The 23,801-nt window shown below is 45.5% G+C and overlaps 1 protein-coding gene across 1 annotated transcript in view; it reads right to left on the reverse strand.

Moving 5' to 3' along the window:
- Positions 1-6,481: 6,481 nt before the first annotated feature.
- Positions 6,482-23,801, reverse strand: part of tgfbr3 (transforming growth factor, beta receptor III) — a 111,954-nt gene continuing 94,634 nt past the window's right edge. Inside the window, exons 15-17 of the mRNA XM_042056642.1 lie at positions 18,385-18,429; positions 17,961-18,068; positions 6,482-11,597 (exon numbers count right to left, since the gene is read on the reverse strand). Of these exons, the coding sequence (XP_041912576.1) occupies positions 11,479-11,597; positions 17,961-18,068; positions 18,385-18,429 (272 nt within the window). The 3' untranslated portion in view covers positions 6,482-11,478. The remainder of the gene's footprint in view (positions 11,598-17,960; positions 18,069-18,384; positions 18,430-23,801) is intronic.

Genomic DNA, 23,801 nt, shown 5'->3' on the forward strand with positions numbered 1-23,801 from the left:
GGCACAGCCTTGTCCCGCTTGCAGCCGTCCACTTGCCAGGAGAGAGAGAATCGGGTGGTTTTCAGCAGGCCACAGCCACCTCCTTCTCCCTCTCTCCCTCTCTCGTTTAAATCACAGTCTATCTTCTCTGTCTGTTTCCTTAAGTGTTTGAATTGTTTTTGGTGAATTTTGTGTGGAATTGATTAGGTCACACTTAACCAAATGCAAGGCCAAACTAGAGATTGAATTACAGGGGCCTCAGCTCTTCATTGTAATGATTCAATTTGTGTGTGAGTGTGTGTGTGTGTGCGTGTGTGTGTGTGTGTGTGTGCGTGTGTGTGTGTGTGTGTGTGTGTGTGTGTTTGTGTGCACACATTCACATGCGTAACCTTACTTGGCCCCTTTCTAAGCAGTCCCAACCCAAAAAGGCATCTTTGTTTTAGTCTGAGAAATTGTGTGTATATTTGACATTAGCCCTTTGCAAGGCAGGCCACCATAAACACAGGCTGGTCCACTATAGTGGTCCCTCCTCCGTCCAAGATAAAAAATACGAGGAGGAGGGGGAGAAAAACTGGTGTCCAGATTAATATCTCTCCTTCACTGTGTGACTGCTGGTAGTGCCTGGACTCCTTAAGGCTCGGAGATAAGCACGCTTACACTGGTGGTGGGCCAAGCGGGCCGGGACACTTGAAACGAAAACCCAGCACTCCTTTTTCTTGCTCTCACAAATTCATCTTACTGGGTGGCACTGTGGGCGCATACTGTATGTGAAAAGAAGGTCAAGGCTTTCACACCAGTTTCACACTTATGTGTACTCACTCTCTCTCTCATTTACACACACACACACACACACACACGCAGAATATTATTCCAACTAATACTGGTGCCCCAAAAAAGACCATACTGTACAAACATACACATACTGACTGTCACAATCAAATGAAAGCATGCACACACACACACAAACACACACACACAAACACACACACACACACACACACACACACACACACACACACACACACACACACACACACACACTCATGTTCCCCGTTTCCTCATGTCGCCCCTTGCAGACCCCTACACAAACACAAACATTACATCACACACGTAGCTCTTTTTTTCTCTCCGTGACCTTCGCAGGGTTTTGGGTTTCGGCTCCATCCCGGTCCCAGCGCTGTCGGTGGGGTGACCATGAGCTGCATGACGTCCCAGCGCGGGCCCACGGGTGGCCATTCCTGCACTCACCCCAGCGTCTCCAGCCCCAGTTGTGATAAGCAGCGGCATAAACAGCTTTGGGAGAGATAAGGCGTGTTACCCAAATAGAGACGCATAGTAGATGGCGTCAGTGGAGAATAAGTGGTGTTTTTCTTATTTTTTTTCACCCTGTTGTAATGGATATTTGCGAATGTTTTAAGGAGTGTTTTTCTTTTAACATGGTTAAAAGAGTGCTTGTGTGTGTGTGTGTGTGTTCATGTGTGTGTGTGTGTTCATGTGTGTGTTGATCTACTGTATATGGTAAATGTGCATGTGTCTATGTGTGTTACATACAGTAAATTGCATTTGTAAATGTTTGCATGTATATACATGTATGTGAATTTGAGTGTTTTTGTACATGCATTAGTATATGTACTGTATATGATTGAATATGCACGCATGTGCGTTTCTGTGTGAAAGTACACACACGTATATCACCCTGAACCCCATTCTGCATTTTTTTTCTACCTTTTTTGATTGAGTGCTTTCATTACGTGTTGGATGCTGGTTACGCTGGTTGGAGGCGCTCCAGTCTTTCCAGCCATTTAGAAGCCCTACAGCCCTCCACTGCCCCCCTCAAGAAAATATACACCCTGCGCCCCGGCCACCGCAATCAAAACACGGCCAGCGGCTCAGCCAGTGCGCTGAAGCGGTTTTATGGACGCTGGAAGCCGCCGCGTCACATGTAGGTAGTAAATATGAAACCTCCTGTGGCACGGTACAACCAGCTGCAACCTCTCAGCTAAACTTAGAAACTGTCAGAGGAAGGGTGGTCGCGCGAGCTTATTGTAGGATTTAAGACGGGAGATATTGGAGGTGATGACTTGCAGGTGAGGCAAGACGTGTGCCTTGACTCGATTTATTTGTGGTACAGGTGCGACACCTGGTTTGTATTCAATCTAGTATTTTAGGTGTCTAATGTGAACAGGTGAACAGGTGAAGAGGGAGTGACACAGAGAGGGGGGTGGGGTTGGGGGGGGTGGGTGAGGAAAGAAAAGGTTAACACAAAGTCGATGGCAGACTGGAGCTCTCAAGTGTGTTGTTGAAGCAGCGACAACTGGACCATCACAAGCTGATGTTTGACCCGAGCTCTGAAAGTGTGCTAATGTGAATGGATGAGGACAATCTTCACGCAGCGGCATCACAGTTCTGAGATCATTTATTGGAGTGATTCCCAAAACATAAGAGCCTAACGCCAATTTTGAAAGTAATTCTGTTTTGAAGTCCAAGCGAAGTGTTTGCTTGCTCCAGACAGCTGTGTTACAGATGCATTTCGTATTAAGCAGTTATAGAACCCTCGTCCTGTGATAATGGACTCTGGAAACTCATCCAACTATTATCCACCAATCTGTATTGGCTTAAGCACTGATGTCATCACTCTGCTTATGTCCAGCTGGTTGTCTCCTGTCCTGAGGCCACAACATCATACATTTCGCTTTATTGGATTGCGTAAACACCCGGACCTTGAAGTACCCTTCATGAAAGATAATTTTTATTAATTCCACGTATTCTTCACTTTGAAGTGAAGGGTAATAACCTATCCATTCCTGTGAAACCTGGAGCCACTTGAATGCGCAAAGTCAAGTATAAAGGGGTCTTTGAGAGAGGGCCATAGAGGGCTAATATGACCTCTCAGTGCCCCATGATCACACAGCTCCGCAGAGGGTCCAGGGGGAGCAGGACCTCATTCCAGCCGGGGGACTTCAGTCCACTCCACTGCACTCCAGCTCCTCCAGCTGATTCCCCTCCACACCACTTCATCAGGCCAGCGCTGATGAACGACATCAGCTGGCCTGTTCCACAGAAACACAAAGCCAATCCGTAGAGCGCACACTCAGTCACAGACCTGCACACACAGATCCTGCTCTTTCAGTTAGTTAGTTAGTTTATTAGTTGGCTCGATGGTGTTTTAAGCCCCCACCGTCGACTTCAAGGCAGCGCTGCGACCGTCGACTTCAAGACACCTAACCCTAAACCTTAACCCTAACCCTATTGCCTTCCATGCAGCGCTGCCTGGAAGACAAAACACCAAACACCTATTAGTTGTCCCCTTTCTTTGTCACAGTTTCCTACGTTTTCATCATACATGGTTACAGGCACAGGATGGCACATACAAACATACATATTTCAGACACCTTAGACATTTGACACTGATGGCATCAGACATTTTGGGCACTAGACATATATGACATTCACTTCTTTACTGGGATTGCAGCAGCACCACCACTGACCACTACACTCCCTGCCCCACTTTCTCCACTGCCCACCTGCATGACTGTGGCTGTGGTCTCAAGGTGACCTGACCCGCTCCAAGGTCTACAGTACTGTAACTGGTGCCAGAATCCCCAAGAGCTGGATTACAGTTGGTTTGAAGGGGGTGGGGGTGAGAAGGGAGGCCCAAGGCTGATTCTAGACCTGTCAAACATCCCTCAGGTCTCTTCGGGCGTCCAGCCCAGCGGCCAGATCCAGGGTGGCACCTTTTTTTGGAGCCGTGGGTGGGCTGCTGCTGGAATGTAGCGAGGGCCTCTTCCAAAACAGCCTCCCCCGCCCTCGTCCTCCTCGTCAGCCACCCGTGAAAAGCACATGGCTGTTTAACTTAGGAGAAGGTTTGCAACTCCCAATACCAGGTTCCCATCTGTGTGAAGCAGGAAGAGAGGAGATTGGTTGATTGGTTGGCTGATTGGTTGGTGTCATGAAAGCGGCCTCTGTGGTCGGGATTGAGGCAGCGACAGGAAAGGTGTGACATGGATGAATGCTCTGGTTCCTTTGGTTTTCTCTCATAATAATGAAGCTAGGAAGACATGCTTGACAACCTGTAGGTACAACTGCCTCAGCAAAAGGCTATAGGACTATTTAAGGAAGGTATCTTTCAACATTGCTCCAGTATATAAACTGTGTAGCATAAATATAGGCTGGCGTCTGGAGAACAAATGACTTTCTTATGGATATATAGGTACAGTAAAGATATAAACATATACTGAATACACATTTTATGCAGATGAAAATATAAATGAACTTCATACCCAGCCAAGTCTATAGCCATGGTGGGTAAAATCAGTTCCTGCCATTTTATTATAAAACCCTCAATATCACACTAAATGCACATTTTTCCAAAATCTAGGGCCTTTTCAAGAAGACATTTAATACAGACTTTAAATTGTTTACACATGCTTATTATGAGTTGGTCTTCCACCCTAGAAAACTTGAGGAGGCTAAGGGAAAATATTTGTCAAGATATAAATGCCCAAACATGGAATGTGTTTTTCAATGAAAGAATTTCAGGGTCTGAAAAAGATATGAAGACAGAAGATTTGTACAAAAATATTTCACAGGCCTTGGTTTTAGGACCCATTGATGATTTGAACAAAATCTGAGATGGTGCAGCAACAACCTTATCTGATTTGACACGGAATGACTCACTGATCAAATGCTACAGGAGATGAAGGGCAGCAGTGTGCAATTTATCAGAAATAATGTCCAATCTGTACCTGCTTTTTCAGTTGGTATTTCATAATTCCATGGTATTCCACAACTTTCACAATTGTGCAAAGCAAGTCAGTGTTTTCCCGGCAATTCTCTGTAATCAGAGAATAAGGTTTCTTTATTTCACTGAGATCATCTCACCTCCGCTCTCTCTTCATCTGTCTTCTCTGTCAGTCATTTAACCATTTAGCATAAACATTTCCAGCTTGTATCAAGTGATTATTTTGGACAACAGTGAGTGATACACTACTTGTTGCTCCAGCTCCCAACACTCCCTTATAGCAAGGTTATGTGAGATGAATGCACACTTTGGGGATGCTTTCCCTTGAGTGGTTCTCTGGCCTTGCTGAAGGAAATGGTACCGTGCCGAGAGGTGTTCAGGTCAGGATCAGCCCTCACATACACAACCTCATACACACACACACACACACACACACACAGACACAGAGACGAGGATGAGAATGAGTGAAGCTCTAAATAAACAGGGCTGACCTAGTTATGGCTGGGCTCTATTTGGGATCCCTAGGCCTGGTCCACATTAAATCAGACACCCCTCAGGCTGCCTTGTTGATAAAACAACACAAATCGGGTGAATCTAAAGCTCTGTGGAGAAGATTAAACACGCCGAGAGAGATAGAGAGAGAGAGGAAGAGAAAAGGAGAGAGAGAGAGAGCAAGAGAGTGAGAGAGAGGGGCTTAGGAGGTGAAAGCAGTGCTACTTCATCCTTTCTTCTTGCCCTCTCCTCACCTCCCTCCATCCTTGGAGAGGAGATCTCATTATGTGCGCCTGTGATCTGCACATCTGGATCGGCCTCTCCAAAGGTGAACAAATAAGCAGCAGGGAAGGGGAGTGGGTAAACAAACACGCTGATGAGGTCATCAAAGGGTGACCCGTCTCCTGAGCAGGCGAATGGGGCAAGGTGGGGTAGGTGAATCAGGGCAGGGGAGCCGCAAAGCGTCGTGGGAACCCCTCGGAGGAACATCAGTTTGGACCAAGAGGAAGGATCGCAGGGGTGACATCATGTGCCACATGGGCCTTGTTTCCAGAACCTCTGCCCTGTAGTGGTGAGGGAGAAACGTGGCCGGACACACAGCTGCATGATGTCATAGAACCTTCGTCCAGATTTGTTTGGGGCCCATGTCTTTTTTTCTCCCTCTCTTTCTCTCTCTCCTTCTATCCCTCATGTTTTCCCTTTCTTAACAGTGAGCAAAGGTTAGCTGCGCCTCAGGGATGGCTTTTGTGTGAAGTATGAATGCATGGATAACGAACTTCAGGGAGTGCTGTTTGCTCTTTGCTCTGTGTGTGTGTGTGTGTGTGTGTGTGTGTGTGTGTGTATCGCGTTGGTTGATTGCATCCTCACCCAGTCCTTACGCCAGGCCCCCACATGGTCTGCATCATGCTATGACCTCAGTGAAGGGGCCCAGACCTAGCCTGGGATGGAGAGCTCTGCAGCGACACGCCAAGTCTAACACATGGACGATTAGAACAATCGATTGTTTGCCGGACACCACAAGCCTGGAGACAAACTGAGACTGAGACTGATTTATTGAGACGAGAGATAGGAGCTAAGCTAAGGAAACACAGCACTCATCCAGGGCCTTCACAGCCTTCCTCCGCTCATGCCAAATAAGGCCGTGGAGTCAGAGAGAGGGAGAGAGAGAGAGAGACAGAGAGAGAGAGAGAGAGAGAGAGAGAAGGAGAGGCTCAGAGAGACAATAGAGTGAGTGTTTTCTGAAAATCAAGGACAAACAAGACATTTTGAGAGATTATACATATTTATTATTAGGTATATACAGAACATACAAACAGCATGCATATTTACAGCGTAAATTATTTACAAAGAAAGAAAAAATGCTTTTAGTAGACTGAAAAAAATAAAAATAAACAAGCCCTCATCAACAAAATAACTTTGAGCCCAGGGGAAACTGGGACTGGCATGGGATAGAAAGCCTGCTTGGGTTGCTAGCCTTTTTATTTCACATTTCACACAAAAGCTGGCGGCCTGTTGTAAAATAGTGGGTCTTTACTGCTTTCATTGGATTATCTCATAAAATGATCCAAGCTCTTGGTTTGGAAGATGAAAACAACATTGGATATATGAAAAGACTGAACCATGAACAAACACGCAAACAGAAAGAGAGAAAGGGGAAAAAAATATGAACACCATGCTCATATGTGATTCAATGGCCCAAGCTTTACATCGCTCCCCCAAAACCACAAACTGAACTGTTTTACAAACACACACACATGCACGCACGCACTTACACACACACACACACACACACACACACACACACACACACACACACACACACACACACACACACACCCACACACACACATACACACACGGGTACTTCTAGCACCCAACACACAGACATCTGCACACACTCACACAGACATACAACGGCAACAATACTGAGGTAGATGAAACACAAAAACATTCAAACGCAAACACCATTAGAAAGTACAATCAGCATTTGAGAGGGGCTTTGCTTTGCTGGGCACACACATCCAGCCCTCCTAGTGTAGGCTGCCTGCCAGGCTCAGGGCCCCCCATCCCCACAAAACCAGGGGTACGGAACATGAAGCAGAAACCACCAGCCACCCCCTCCCACCCCCCCCGCCCGTTCTCCTTCTATCTCCAATCCCCCTCCAGTCAGCTCAGCACAGAACATCTGCAAACTAATACCAGGGCTAAGGGGAGACTCCAACGGGGTAACCTCAGACAGGAGAACCACAGACACTGGCGTAGTATTTCAAATCTAATGCCCTCTAATGAAAAGGTTCTGAGTTTGATTTGGAAGTTCTACATGCCCTAACCCACATGTTGACTGTGTTGATTAGCTGGTCATCAGCACAGGGATGGGTCAGGGCACTAAGTGGAGCACACAAAGGGAGACGTGTTCTCCTCTAATTCATGGAGATGGGGGAGTACATTTAACACAGTGAACTTGCTCTAGTTTTTGGGTGGGTTACTTACAAACTGGTTGAGGGTAAGCAAGGGAGTGGGGACACAGATGTGGGAATGGTTCAGGGGTATGGTCATTGCCAACCGTATATCTTACAGACAGACTCATTCCAGCATTTTAGCCCCTTAGCATATATACAACACCACTGACCTCTACTCAGGTTTCAGGCATTTAACAGCTTAGGTGTGATTACATTAACATTTAACAAAAAAGTAAAAACGTGCACACACACACACCACACACACACACACACACACACACACACACACACACACACATTTTCATAATGACAGCATTGAAAGCCTCCAGAAGGCATATTCATGACCAACAAAGACACAAACAGAAAGGGAGGATTGGAGAAAGCTGACTGAAACCATTGGTACCATATAACTCTCACATGGATCTGGCCCTGAGGTGCTCAGATCTGTTTCAGAGTTAACGGCTATCTAAGCTGAGAGTTACTGTTTTTCAAATACTGAGACTTTTCAATGTTATAGTCAACGTCACAAATTTAGCATTGCACACATTACAAAAGTCTAAATGGACATATAAGCACATACAACTATAATTGGAATCGTGGTATAAAAAAGACCTACTTCATTGCATAATGCACAAACTGAAAATGTTTGCTGACAGGCTGTAAATTTATAGTATGAAAATATGGGCTGGCTAAGCTTAAAGGACAACTCCGGTCTAAGAATAACCTCTATTTTTGGATAATAATGAAGTGTGAACTTTCGTTGGGCACCAATACTATGTAAATCGCAGTAGTAAGACCGGAATTTGCATTAACAATGAAATAAAATAGCAATAGCTTTGGGTACAAGCTCGCTATACATCAAAGTTAATCTTTACTTTAAGCCACTGATAAGCCCTACAGACAACACAGAGTCATGTTTAACTTGTTTAACTGGTTTAAAGTGTACAGGAAGGGTATAAAAAGGACTGTTTGTGCAGTCAGTGCATTACCTAAATTCTTCGTTGCTGCCATCCTGCTATGAGAAGTCCGCACAAGTTTATTACTGAATGCCGCGCAAACTACTGTCAATGGACGCAAAAGGAGGAGAGTTTAGTAATCGACTTGTACGGACTTTCTTCTTACAAGATGGCAGCAATCGGAATAATAGTATGGCAATGCACTATATTTTATTTTCCTTTTTTCCTCCTTTTTTCAATTCAGTTCAATTAAAAATGTATCTAACCCAGGTAGTCTCTCAGAGATGCATCTGCCTGGAAACACCAAAAACACACTTCCAGGGGTTTCAGTCAACTCCCTTTAGACAAACAGATAAAACAGACAAAAAAGAAATCAGAGCAAGCGCACAAAATTCACAGTATGCTTAGAGAGAATATTTTTATAAGTTGGCTCTGGGAATATACCTTCAAAAATATAAACTTTACACAAATATATATATATATATATATATTTATATTTATATACTCTGTTTTACACACTCTCTCGGAGGACATAACAACGGCTTGTCAGCTTCGAGAATACATTCTATAGATTAGTATGCAGCAAGCGATAGCACACACGCATAGGATCTGATACAAATACAGTTTGTGTAAATATGATCTTAGTGGGGAAAGGACGTTTCACTTCTCAAAATATACACAGTATACAGTGTACAGAGCAAACTGGTTCCCCCCGCCTGCCGTTCTTGCTTTAGAAAATAATACCACTTTTAAAACAGAAACCATTTTTTATCTCCACAACGATACAGAAAAAAAGAAAATGAAGGCACATTCATGTGGTTTCACGACGGTGGGTTTTTTTCTTGGCTTTTCATCAACACATAACAAGCAAAAAAAGTAACAAATAAAAAGAATGAGAAATAACAGAACGTCCATTAAAACTTGCTTGCCCCGTCCATTCTAAGTGCCCATTAACTGTCTTATATTTCATGCTCACAGACTTGGATGAGAGATATGAGTTTCTACATTGAAACTGAATGCCCTTAGATTTGTCAGTGCTAGGAGTTCTGTCCAGAGACAATCTGGAGCTCACAGGCCCTAGTGGCCCCATGATACACTTGAGGATGTCTGTCCTTGTCTGGAGACTTTACAGACCATGGATCAGTTACGTATATTTAAAATGTAATTCACAGCACAGGGCCAATGCGGTGCTGATATGATAAACATCATGGAATAAGGCTATGCGTGCATCACGACAGGTGTCGCTATTTACCTGATATGATGTGGGACTGTGTGGCCTCCTGGAAAAAAAAAACTGGACAACAGCCTACTTTGCGTGTCCACTTTTGATTGATTTCAGCTCAAGGTGGCTTGGGTGATTTGTGAACAAAGCTGTTTTTGTTTATTCTCTTTAGATTATTTTGTTGAGCTTTTTGCAAATGGATTCTACTATTATGAATTAATGTTTCTCAAGGATATTTTGGTCACATTCAATTTTGGAGATAGTTACTCCGAATACTGTACTACATGTATGTAACTGGTTTAGCTTCCTGTACTCTTTCCACTTTGGCTCAAAGCTACTGTAGCTTTCAATCACTGTCAGTCCTCTCGCACATGAAGCATGACATCTTTGGGGAATACTAGCCGTTCACCCTTTCACAACACTATATACTCACATCTTGTAGCTTTGTTAGTGAGTAACTCTCTCCTATGTACAATATTCACAAAAATATACATCGCTTTACAACACAGGCGATTATGTCTGATAGGAATAGAATGCCTCTTCTGATGCCAGCCTACGCCAGTCAGTCTTGAGCCTTAGTGGACATTAGAAATAATGAATGAATGAATGAGCTTAATTGTCATTGTAGCAAATGTACAACGAGATAATACCCGTCCATAATCAAAACCAGAACTTCTTGCTAACCAACTTAATTATGAAGCATGCATATTATGCTTCATATATTTTTCACATAATTTAGATTTCTTGGCAGAAATAAGATATACTGTATATTGCTATCAGGAATCATAAAACAATGTTTATATATAGTTATACTTTATATCAGTGGTTAAAAAAGGTAGCGTGGGGCTGATCTAAAGAGATGATGAGGAGATTGGTGGAGATTTTGTGGTTTGACTTGTAGCGCTGTCTCAAGAATGAGTGGTGTAAACAGACATCTGTATGTAGTCTAAACTACACCATATATGGTAGAAAAATACATTTTAAAAAAGAGGACCAATGTCCCCCTTTGTGGCTTAGCACTTCACAAAGCAGCACTTCACAATCAAAATACACAGCGGTATTTATCACCCTCTTCTGTTTTTGGCTTCTAGTTTTAGCATTTAAAGTTCAGCACTGGACTTTTGAGACCTTGGTGCCACTTCGGGTCATGTGTGTGCTAACAAGCCCAAAATAGCCCTTGCAACTGCAGTAGTACTGTCACACATTCTCAAGGACTTCTCAGAAATATGATGGACCGGGTTCAGCAGGGTGGAGTTTGTGTTTGTGTGTTAAGTTTGCTACATGCCCCTAAAAATACTTCTGCTTGTCTTTAGTTAACTTTTTTAGACACCCTGCTTTGCTCTCACAATGCAGAATAGGTTCCCACGCGGGACTCATCAATATATCTCAATGTTATTTCTAATAAATATATCTTACTTAAATTTACTTTACATCTGTATATGTATATATTCATTTCTACAATAGATTTTACTTATATTTACAGAATTGTGGTCAGATAAAGGTCTGCTTTTCCCCTGGCACCTGCAGACATTGAGTGATGTGCTGTGCTCGTTCTGTGCAGGCGTTCACATGATGGTTCTCCAGCATTCGGATGGGTTCTCTTGGGTTCTCTTGGGTTCTCCCCCTGGGCTACGCATTGCTGCTGCTGGAGCAGGGTGTGCTTTGCGTGCTGCCGATGCTGTGGGCAGCGCTGCTGTTTTCCGAGGCCGGCTGAGATTTGGGCGGTTGCTGCCGACTGGCTGGACCACCTGAGAGAGAGAGTGAGAGAGAAAGAGAGAGAGAGAGAGAGAGAAGTGAGTTGGAGAATAAGAGTGCAAACATACAGTACATAGTATACAAAGTAGCCCACTTTCATAGGATGTGTGTAGAGGACATTACAATTCACTTGGGTCTACATATGTAAGCAAACAGACACAAACGCACACTCCTGTCATACATTACTGGTCAACCAGTTCATTTTATGGAGGTGTGTTGGCCAGTGGGTATCGATCACGTAATAGAACAGGTCCTGGTTCACAGGCCGCTGGCAGTGGCTGTGGCGATGCACAGTTGGCCAACTACGGAGGAGAGGAAAGCACAAACCTAATGTGGTGCTAAGACCCAAAACCGACACGTGAGCCCCGTCTAGCCCAAGTTAGTCTCTGCGCTTTTTCACCAAGGCCAAAAACACCATAAAAGCGCTAGGTCTTGCGCTGCCAGTTTGTACAACATGTCTCTGGCCGTATAGTGCTGGGCCTCAGCCTACAGTTTTATGTTTCTGGGCCTGTTTAAGAGGGGCGCTGGGTGTGGGTGTGGGTGCGGAGAGGCGGCCATGCCAGCACATGCTGTTCTGACTGCGGTGTTAGAAAGGCTGCAGGCCTCATGCCGTTGTGATGGGGGAGAGAGAGAGAGACCACTGCTGGCCTCCAGCACACAGTGGTCAGCTCTTCTATGGCCAGCGATGACGCAGGCAGGAAACTTTCTCTACCTAACCATTCAACTTCGAGACTTCAAGTTAAAAGAACAGGGAGAGATGGAGAGAGAGAGAGAGAAAAAAAGAGAAAGAGAAAAAAAGAATTTGATTGGGAAAGAACATGCAGCAGGAAAAGTGAATGGAGATGTGTGAAAGTGAGATAGACAGAGTGAATGAAGGTCAGCAAGAAGTCTATACAGAGGGAAGGAAAGAGGGAAAAGAGGAGGAGGAGGAAGAAAGCTCTTCCTCGTTATCTTCTTGTGGTCTGCAGAGGCCAGGAGTCAAGCCAGCCGAGTAAACGTTCTCCCTATGCCGAGATATATATAGTATACATAGTATAAGTATATATACTTTTTTGATCCCGTGAGGGAAATTTGGTCTCTGCATTTAACCCAATCAGTGAATTAGTGAAACACAAACAGCACACAGTGAACACACAGTGAGGTGAAGCACACACTAATCCCGGCGCAGTGAGCTGCCTGCTTCAACGGCAGCGCTCAGGGAGCAGTGAGGGGTTAGGTGCCTTGCTCAAGGGCACTTCAGCCGCGGCCCACTGGTCGGGGCTTGAACCGGCAACTCTCCGGTTACAAGTCCAGAGTGCTAACCAGTGGGCCACGGCTGCCCACAATCCAGATCCATGCTGTTTGTTGCTCTTCTGCTTTAACAGGCCTTCCTCTCTCTCCTCACCGTTCCCTCTTCTCCTCGTCTTCACATTCCTTCGCTCCGAGACGCAGTCCCTGAGCACTAAATGGCCGAGTGGAAAACAAGAAGAACAACAACTTCCATTTGTTTGGAAAGCTTGTCTGACAGAAAGATAGAAAAAATAATGGGCTCCATGTTTGTTTGAAAGCTTTGGCACTGTTTCTCTCTCTCTCTCTCTCTCTCTCTCTCTCTCTTTCTCTCTCTCTAATGGTTTGATTAGGGCAGCAGAGGACTGGAAGTCTATACAGAGTGAGGAAAAACAAACAATAGCATGAGCAATGAGTTATAGGAGATTTCACATAATGTGGACATGTTATGTGTGTGTGTGTGTGTGTGTGTGTGTGTGTGTGTGTGTGTGTGTGTGTGTGCATGTGTGTGTGTGTGCGTGTGTGTGTGTGATGACTGAATTCTCCTTTTATGAATGTACTTGTGATTGTTTGTACTGTGTGTGTATGTATGCGTTTGTTTGTTCTGTCTTTGTGTGTGTGTGTGTGTGTGTGTGTGTGTGTGTGCGCACCCTCGGCCCAACGCCTGATTCCCTCTTCCAGGCCCCACAGTTCTACTAATGTTTGCCAGAGTTGCACTGCCAAAGAGCGCTGCCTAAAAAAAAGCAGCCTCACACTGCACACACACACACACACACACACACACATACACACACACACACAACAAATAGTGCTGCCCAGACAGACTCACACCCACACAGACACAGACTCACTGACACATACACACATGCGCACACACACACACACACACACACACACACACACACACACACACACACACACACACACACACACACACACACACACACACACACACACACACACACACACACACACACACACACACCTCTTTATGCTGGAATCCAATCTGCCCACCGCAGGCTCTCGGTTTTCAACCCACTGTTGCCAAAACACCCCACTCTTTTGATGCGACAGAGCCAGCCAGGGCCTGCAGTACTCAGAAATCTCTCTCTGCTAACGACACACACACACACTCTCCCTCGGCCCCGCACACATCCACACAGCTGCCTTCCTCTGGAGGCCCAAATCTGCTATCTCTGTTGTCCACTACTAAATAACGATAACAGAATTTCTCCTCCTTCACATCAAACTCAAAGACAGTTGCATCCCCTCATGTCTAGTTTGACACCACAGAACCGGGGGCTGTGGTAACCTCAGTTCAGGTTAGACACTGACCTCTCTCTTCTCTTCCCGACAATACACCCCCCCCCCACACACACACACACACACTCCAAAACCCCCTCTCCCCACTTGTCCCAAGGGCAGCCTCCTTAACCTATCAGTGTGATCTATGGGTGCACTGACATCAACCTCTGGTAAGAGCGTGCACAGCCTGCCTCTTACCCAGAACCACATAGCTGCCCCGTGACTCAGAGATGTGGGGATGTGATGCTGCATGACCAGAGAGAACACTGTGTGTGTGTGTGTGTGTGTGTGTGTGTGTGTGTGTGTGTGTGTGTGTGTGTGTGTGTGTGTGTGTTTTGTGTGTATGTCTATGGCTGTATCTGAATGTACAGTGTGTGTGTGTGTGTGTGTGTGTGTGTGTGTGTGTGTGTGTGTGTTGGGGGCGGGTTATGTGCATATCATATATCTGCATGTGTGTCTATGTGAATATGCATGTGTTTGTGTGTGTTTGTCCTGAACTCTTTGAACTGCATTTTCTGTATGACTGGACCCAAGCCAGACAGCCCCCTCTGTCTCCATCTCTCTCTCTCTCTCTCTTGTCCCTCTGCACTCTCTGTTCCAATGTGACCCTTTCAGTGAGTCTTTTTTGAGGATGTCACTCACTGCTCCTCGTCCTGTCACGTCCCTGCGCCTGTCTGTGCCTCTATCTCTTTGTAGCCCTTCGCTTTAAGTGATGCATAAAACAAGAGACAGTGATGAACTGCTAGCTGTTCCCAAGTGTGATTGAGTGTCGAGTGATCTTGTCCACCACGAGTTTTGATAGATGATAAAAGAGCATGAAAATACACTCACTGACACGCACTGTTCAAACGCATCTCATGTTGCTGCCCTGAACAGAGTCCCCAAACCTAGCAGGTGATGTACCATATCTCAAGAGCGTGACATATTGTATGTGACAATACAGAGACTGAACAGCCAGGAGGATTATAGGGTTGAGAGAGGGGAATGATGCGTGGCTAAGCCTCAGTAACTTGCAGATATTTCAATATTAAATTCTTCTGCATGACTCCACACAGTGGGCCTATCTGCAAGAGAGATGACCTTTGCATCAACTATGAGGCCTGTGGTAACTCTGAAACCTTTTGCTTTTAATATCCTGAACTAGTAGGGGTTTCTTTTTTTGCTTTTTTAAAGAAAAAAGTGTAATTATGTTATTTTACATGGTTTTGAAATACCACTTTGATATTCGCTTCACAACCGTGACTAAAAATATATGTTTGTTTTGCCAAAGCGCTGTAAACTGTGGACAAGCATCACGGATATTAGCGTAACATGCAATCAGTACATGATACGACCAGAAGAGGCCATCATGGGCAATCTCGTAAGGCTATCTTTGAGCGCATGAGTCAGCAACATTTCTCATGGCCAACATGGAGGACGAGCTCCAGAGAGTTGCCTAACAGAGCAAACCTGAGAAGTCTCCGGCCGCGAGCAGGCCGTGCCCCCACCCGACATTCTTGTCCACCACTGGGACTCCATTCTGGCTTATTTTTGCAGTTCTCATCTTCCCGCAATTTCAAAATAGCCAGGGTCCTATTCTCGATATATATATATATATATATACACACACACACACACACACACACACACACACACACACACATACATATATATACATATATAAATACATTTCGAGAGTAGGACCCATATATACTTGTGTTTTGGATTACATTGGAAATCTCTACAAGAAAAGAAGTCATGGGGTTTTATATCTGTATGTGATTCCATATAGGGTTATGAGTTAATACTTTCCGATTGTGTGGTGCAGCACAAAGCCAGTGCCCTCTCTGACCCCCAGGGGAGGGCTTTGATACAGCAGGCCACTTATGAGAACCACATGCTTCCATCCACTTCAGCGCAGCGCTCACCTCAAAGTAAACTCACAGGCCTCTCATAAGGGGATTTTTTACACCTGTTGCGCTCCGCTCTTTTTTGGATGTCGTCCATCTGATTTCGAGCGCGGTCCAAATCAATCTCAAGGCTCAAGGCGTCTCTTTTCCTTGTGAGTCTCCCAAGGATAGTAATAAAAGTCCAATAAAGTAATGGTTTTTAAAGAGCGGCCAGAATAAACAATGGTGGATGGAGGGAACATGACTCCCCCACGGGGAATACTGATCGTGGCCCAAGGGTGCAGCCTGGCAAAGCTGAGACAACAACCTCAGCAACCTCATCACTATCCTGCAACATCCATAGAATACAAGAGAATGCCATGTCTCAAACAACATCTTTGTCTGCAGTCAAATCTGTGTGCGACTATAGGTGAAGGCCCAGCAGTGGACCGTGTTTTTTTGGAAATGGCCCATTGTGGCTTATCTGGTCGCTGGTGGGTCACTGTGCCCCTCTCCAAGAGATGGCCATGGACTCCAGACCTAGGGGAGCAGGTCAGTGGGTCTGGAATTGTACTGGCAAACCAGACAGAGAAAACATGTTTGTGTTTGTGTGTGTATTTTTGTGTGTGTTTGTGTTTGGGAGGGGGGTATGTGGATATCATTTGTATTGAGTGAGCAACTGTGTGAGCGAGAGAAAGTGAGCATATGTCCTACTGAGCATTTGTATCCACACGTGCACAATGCACATCCTACATATATGTGCGATGCGTGCGTGTGTGTGTGTGTGTGTGTGTGTGTGTGTGTGTGTGTGTGTGAGAGAGAGAGAGAGAAAAGGAGAGAGAGAGAGACCGTGTGTGTGTGTGTGTGTGTGTGTGTGTGTGTGTGTGTGTGTGTGTGTGTCGGATGGTTCCGCTCTCTGAGTGAGCGTGCGCTTCCTCTGCTCGGCCTCAGTGCGGGGGTCAGCGCTCTTGGCGTCCAACGGGCGGAGAGTGTGCGGCCTCTTCTTCCTGTGGGCCCTGCTTCAACTTCACCCCCCAAACAACCCCCCACACACACACCCTTCCCTCTGCGCCGGACATGGGGAATTCCAGCCGCGCTCTGGCCCCGATCGGACCCGGAATGCCACTGACTGTCACACACAAACACAAGCATACACACATTCTCTCACACACTCTCTCTCTTTCTCTCACTCTCTTTCCGTCACATACACACACAACACACACATACACATACTCTCTCATACATACATCTCTCAATTCAATTTAATTCAATTCAATTCAATTCAATTCAATTCAATTCAATTCAATTCAATGTTACTTTATTAGCATGACTGTAGGTACAGTGTTGCCAAAGCACAAAACAAAACAGTAACAATACTCATTCTCTATCTCTCTCTCTCTATCTCCCTCTCTCTCTCACACACACACACACATACATGTATAGTCACACATCTCCCGTTGACCCCCAACCGTTTCAAAGCCAGGAAGGAGAGTTTGGGGCCTGTGCTGACAAACAGGATGTATTTATGGGCAAAAGAGTAGAAGGGCTATTGTGAGCTGTCACCAGAGGCCCTCGCTGGCTCCATCATTAGAACGGGGGCAACCGCTGCTATTCTTTCCAGCGCTTTTTTAACTCACTCATGACGTCACCAGCAACACTGTCAGTGCATTTCTGAGTTCCATGCCAATACCCGGGTTGATGCAAGTTCAACGAGTTCACTCTAGCTTATGGGTGCATGTGTTTTTGGTGTGTTTGTGTATGCATTCATGTGTGTGTGTGTGTGTGTGTGTGTGTGAGAGAGAGAAAGAGAGAGAGAGAGAGAGAGAGAGAGAAAGTGGTAGATGGAGAGATAGATAGATAGATAGATAGATAGATAGATAGATAGATAGATAAGAGAGAGAGGGGGGGGGGACTGACCTGTGTGTGAGTAGATGAACCAGAGGGCTCCTGTCAGCAGAGCTCCGATCACGAAGGCAGCGAAGGCAATGCCCACTACTGTCGTGGTGTCCAGCACATAACTTTCGGCTGTAAGACATCCAAAGGTTACACACTTAAGTATCCAGGTACTCAGAGAAAGCTGACATGATAGATGGAAACTGATTTATAGTAACGATTATTATGCATTTGTTGACCTTGACCTACAAAAGTTTCTCAACGATAACACAAAATATGCTTTGCAAACATAATACTGATGATTGGTGCACTTTTAAGTTGTACTTTGTCTAGTCAAATCAACCTGTCAACCTAATATCTATTTTGGATAAATTAGCCTAAAGTCCTACACAGACAATAAGGCGGCCAGTGTGTTAATAAAAGGTGTCATTCATAATGGAGAACTCACGTCCACTTGGGGGTTCTATTGTCTGGTCATCTTCAGTGGGCATAACTGCAAAGGAAACAAGACACCTAGTCAACATCTGCTGCTGGCATGAGAAACAGTCAAATGTGCAAATGCATCCAGAATGAGGAGAGGCAGGGGTGGTCAGGGGAAATGTTGGATGAACACTGGATCTAGTCTGGCTGCACGTTCACACGTGAGCCAAGGTTACAGTGGACGCAAAGTGCAGAAGAGTTTGTTAACAGAACACATGCAGACACACAGACACACACACACACACACACACACATACTGTACACACCTGCATCACCTCCCCGCCAACACACACACACACACACACACAAATGTAGCTTGGACTCTTTAATATAACATTATACGTTGCCTCTTGTTATTGTTGGACAGTAACAATGAAAGGAGATCCTGATCTGATACGATCTCTCTCTCCCCTTCTCCCCCTTTCCTCCCTCTCCCTTCCTCTCTTTATCACTCCCTCTCTCTTCCCTCCTTCTCTCTCTCTCTCTCTCTCTCTCTCTCTCTCTCTCTCTCTCTGTCTATCTACTGTAGCCTGATCTCAGATAGGCACCAGGGGCCCGTCTCCCTGGCTCCCCCTCATAACATGGGTGAGTTTCACTGATCTAATTAGCTCTAATTAGGCCCGCGCTCTCCTGCACAATGGTCCCTGTGTGGCCCGCGGGCCTCGGGACGGGCTGGGCGGCATCCAAAGCCCAAAGGCACAAAGGCCACCATTCTGGGGAAGGGGAGAGGACAGGAGAGAGGAGACACCTTGGGCGCGACGGGGCACCCTTGTGAGGGGGCCGATGACAGAGCTGTGCTGGGCGATCTCACCGGAGCCTTCCCTAAGGCTACTGGTGGACAGTGACTAATCCCAGACACACACACACATACATGCATTCATGCAGGCAAACACACATGTATAAACACACACGTAGACACACTCACACTAACATACACACACACACACACACACACAATCTCAGCCACACTCAAAAAACTGCAAAAACACAGAGCAGCCAAACACCACAAAACCCCTCTGGTCTGTGAATAAATGTGCAAAAACAGCAAAAAGAGAAGAGAGAGAGAAGGCGAAACAGAGAAAGCGAAAGAGAGAAAGAGAATTGCTGAGAGAAGTGTGGGGAGGACAGGCAGCTCCCGAACCCATGCCAAGAAAATTAGCACATTCATAACTGGGGTGAGGTCAGCAATGGTGCGTATGGCAGTTATACGTGAACATGGGGAGGGATTGAGGCTGAAAGTTAAGACCCAGCAATTTCTTTAATGATGCGGGGGAAAGGGGAGAGAGGGGGGGGGGGAGGGGGAGAGGATGGGGTGAGGTGAGGGGGCTAGGGGCTCAGGGTTCACCCCACCCTGCTGCGGAGCTGGGAGCTGAGGGCCAGAGGGCTCGGTTCTGGTGGGTCAGTACTGTAGCTGTAACGCCCATGCAAACAGAGCTATGTCCAAGGAGGCAAGTAGACACATACACACACACACACACACACACACACAAACATGCACACACAAAATAGGGGTCACATATAAAATCACACACACACACACACACCCCTCCATAAACCCACAGGCACACTCAAGACACAAACGCACACATAGACAAAAAAAGTTTCTCTCACCACCAATACACATACACAAGGACATGTACAAGAAAGAGTAACACACACACACACACACACACACACACACACACACACACACACACACACACACACACACACACAGACACACACACACACACACACACACACACTTAAAGCAACATTACATGAGCTGGGCCTCTGGCCTCCACACCTTCCTGTGTCAGCAGCCTTTTGTTTAATACACTCGCTTGTTCTGTGGTGAGTTTGGCTCTGGTGCAGGGGGCGGGGGGGTTAGGGGGAGTGAAGACAGAGAAGAGCATGGAAGATAAAAAAACTGGAGAGAGAGAGAGAGAGAGAGAGAGAGGGGGATAGAAAGGGAGTGGGAGAGGGAAAGAGGCGAGGAAGTGAAACAAGAGATGGAAAGGAGAAAGAGAGACAGAGCCAAAGACAGCCAAAAGGGAACGAGAGGGAGCATGAAAACCAGGGGTGATGTTCTCATTCGAGCGTTTGGGCCAACGGCTGACGGAACCGAGTTCCTTTGCGGAGTTCTAGCGTGTGGTGTGACATTTGACTTCCCTTAACCTCTGATCCTGCTCACTCAGAGGAGGACAAGATGACTCAAGTACAAGGCCTTGTGTGTGTGTGTGTGTGTGTGTGTGTGTGTGTGTGTGCATGAGCGTGTGTAAAGCTTGGCCCATTTCCTTGATTGGGCAGCTCCTGGCGCTCCCACTCTCACACTCCTCTATTTTTCCCGCTCTCATGAGTGTGTCACACAAAACAATCAACTAAATATCCCATTTCTGGCAAGCACTTTTCTGTGTGTGCGTGTGTGTGTGTGTGTGTGTGTGTGTGTGTGTGTGTGTGTGTGTGTGTGTGTGTGTGTGTGTGTGTGTGTGTGTGTGTGTTCAGCATTGCTTAGAGGACAATCAACTGCTTCATTTTGGCACGTCACTACATATTCTAGATCAACCGTTTTCAACTCCAATCTGTGTGTGTGTGTGTGTGTGTGTGTCTGTGTGTAAAGGGGAGGGTCAATGTGTTGAGGTCGCTCTGATCCTGCCGTAAGGGTACACCGTGTTTTTTCCATGGCCATGGCCGCTGGTCCCAAAAACGTCTCTCTTTGATTTGCAGATGGAGCAGAGCATGCGCTGGGACTCCATCCAGGGCTCTCTCTCTCTCTCTCTCTCTCCCTCTTTCTCTCTCTCTCTCTCTTTTTCTCTCTTACTCTCTCCTTCTCTCTCTCCCATAGCTGCTGTGAAAAGACCACTTGTTTTCCAGCCGCCTTCCCACCATGAGAGATGTCTTTGTGTTCAAAGTGTGGAGTTTGTTTTTAATATCTGATCCAGCTTGCATTTCGCTCATTATGATTATGGCACAGCTTGAGTTGACTTCATCATAGCGCAGGGACTATCAATCTGCCCGGGCAGAACCACATCTGCAGGCTGGGCCGTGTGGCAGCACTGAAATGCTTTAGATTCACACTGGATTCACACACACGGGCTGGGAGTGAATCTGGATTCACTTAGGCCCATCATATCTTATGCCCATCATATCTTGTGTGCGTTACATAAAACTGCGCAAACACTGCTGGTGCTAATTTCAGAGCAGACAACCGAAAAGGCCAACCGTAATCAAAAGTGTCTGCCACCGTGTCACTCTGTTGGACCACGGTCCGAGCATCGCGGCTGCTTTTGGCTGGAAGTCTCTAATCAAGCGCCGCCGGAGCCCCGTTACAACCTGTGACCAATCACTGGCGCCTTAATGCAGAGGCTTACCTGGGCTTCAGCCCAGGGGCCTCGACCAATGAGGGGCCTCCTAATAATAATAATGATAATCAATAATAATAAACGGCGTGTCCGTATTCGCTGCGTCATTAGCCTACTCTGGAGCTAGCCTAAATAATTGAGCACATCGTACTGCTCTACAATTACATCCATGCAGAGGCCCCCTTTGTCTTCTCCAATTCTAGAGTGTAACAAAATGTAACAAAACGTAATAAATCCCAACGGGTGTAGAGGAGCTAGAGGAGAGGCTGAAACTGACTGACAAACTTATCATATAAACTCTGGAGATAACGTGGGTAGGATTGAAGCAACGATAAACGAATGATGTGGATTCCTGTAACTGTCCATGAAAACAGAAGGCATAGCAGGTAAATATCGTAGCAAATAGCCTGGAAATGAAATGGCTTTAAAAACATGTATTTCACTTGTCTCATTGGAGTGAACGCAGAACATGTGCTGTGGCGCAAATAAATGAATTAGTGATCTGCATCTCCGTTCACCAACAGCTAAGTTTGTGCTAACCCATTCGCACATATAATAGTCTATGTTATGTTTTCTCCATTGTTAACGTGAGATATGTCTCCATGTAGATGTAGTGTTGTGTAGTGATAATGCATAAGGTAGCCATGTTCACGTCACATGAGCCAGCTTGTTCTGTAGGCTAAAAGTATTTCTGTCCCTCCCAAACTGCGTTAAACTGGTGTGTTAAATAGACAGAATTAAAAAAAAACTCCTGGGGAACCCCCCGACATGACAAACACATGCACTTTTGAAAAGCTTTTAAACGTCCATATGTGTACCCATCTTTTAACTTAGCCTACAGCCAGTGTTGTAAAAGTTCAACGCTTGTTTTCATGCAGTAGGCTAGCCTTTTTGATAAGCGATGACAGGGGTAGGCGGACGTGATTCGAGGGCTTTCTGTTCCTGTTTATGTAAAGGTTTTACATAGGCTGAATAATGATAGACTACACTGCATGTTATTAACCAAAAGTGCACGCTATGTGTCGGGTCAGATCATTTAATCATAATTAATATTTAAAAAACATATAGCCCAGGGGCCTCAGGTGGTATTAAGGCGTCCCTGGTGACCATAGCCACCAAATAGACCCCTTCGCAACGGCGGGGAAAACATAAACATTCGGGTGGGCGTGACGTCACTGGAGGCAGAAACAATTGTTTGGATAGTGAGGCGGCTATTTGAATAGTACTAGTGAGGCGGCTTAAATCAGACAGTAGCCTAATCTAAAATCTTTGCTAAAATGTGTAACGATATAACACAATATGTACATACACTCAGTGTACATGATCGGGAGGATTATTTGAAAAAACTAAGGCTACATTATCAGATGGGACCATCCTGACAGACCCAATACCGTCAGTGATTGGAAAGAAGAGTGACAGGTTTGCCATCAGTTGAATGGCCGGACATTATTGAAAAACCATGTGTCTACAGTAAGGAGAAGCTGAGGGTGTATAAATCATTGAATGCATATAACTATCTCCTAAATGGTCATGTCCAAGACTTACAATAGGCCTACAATGACGTATCGGATGAGTTTTGTGTTTGCCGAACCGACATTTTACCGAGCCAGCGCCAATGTCACAAGGCAAAGATGTAGCCTATCGCAAACGTGCTAATTACCAACTATTTCGTACGAAAATTCTAAAACAACAATGTTTTTTAATACTTCAAAATAACATTTGATAAATGAACCTCAAATTTTTCAGTAGCCATAGGTGTGTAGATTTGAACAAAATCTAGTTTGTTTCTTACCGGGGCTTTTACTGCCTGAAATATCTAATTTCGTTTACCACGCTCAGAGTTTAGTGCTGGGCTACACAGTAGTAGTAGCTAATCAAGGATCTTTGGTTTAGCTCTTCGAGTCACGGTAAAATTAAATTTTTGGTACATAGCTAATTTAGATACACTTATGGTGTGGGCGCTTGCGTTTCTTTAGGAATCCGCCGTCTTGGTTTGTATAGAAATGAATATTAAGTGGCATAGCCTACATGTAAAGAGGTTGGA

The sequence above is a fragment of the Alosa sapidissima genome, chromosome 12 (genome assembly GCF_018492685.1).
Source record: "Alosa sapidissima isolate fAloSap1 chromosome 12, fAloSap1.pri, whole genome shotgun sequence".
NCBI lineage: Eukaryota > Metazoa > Chordata > Actinopteri > Clupeiformes > Clupeidae > Alosa > Alosa sapidissima.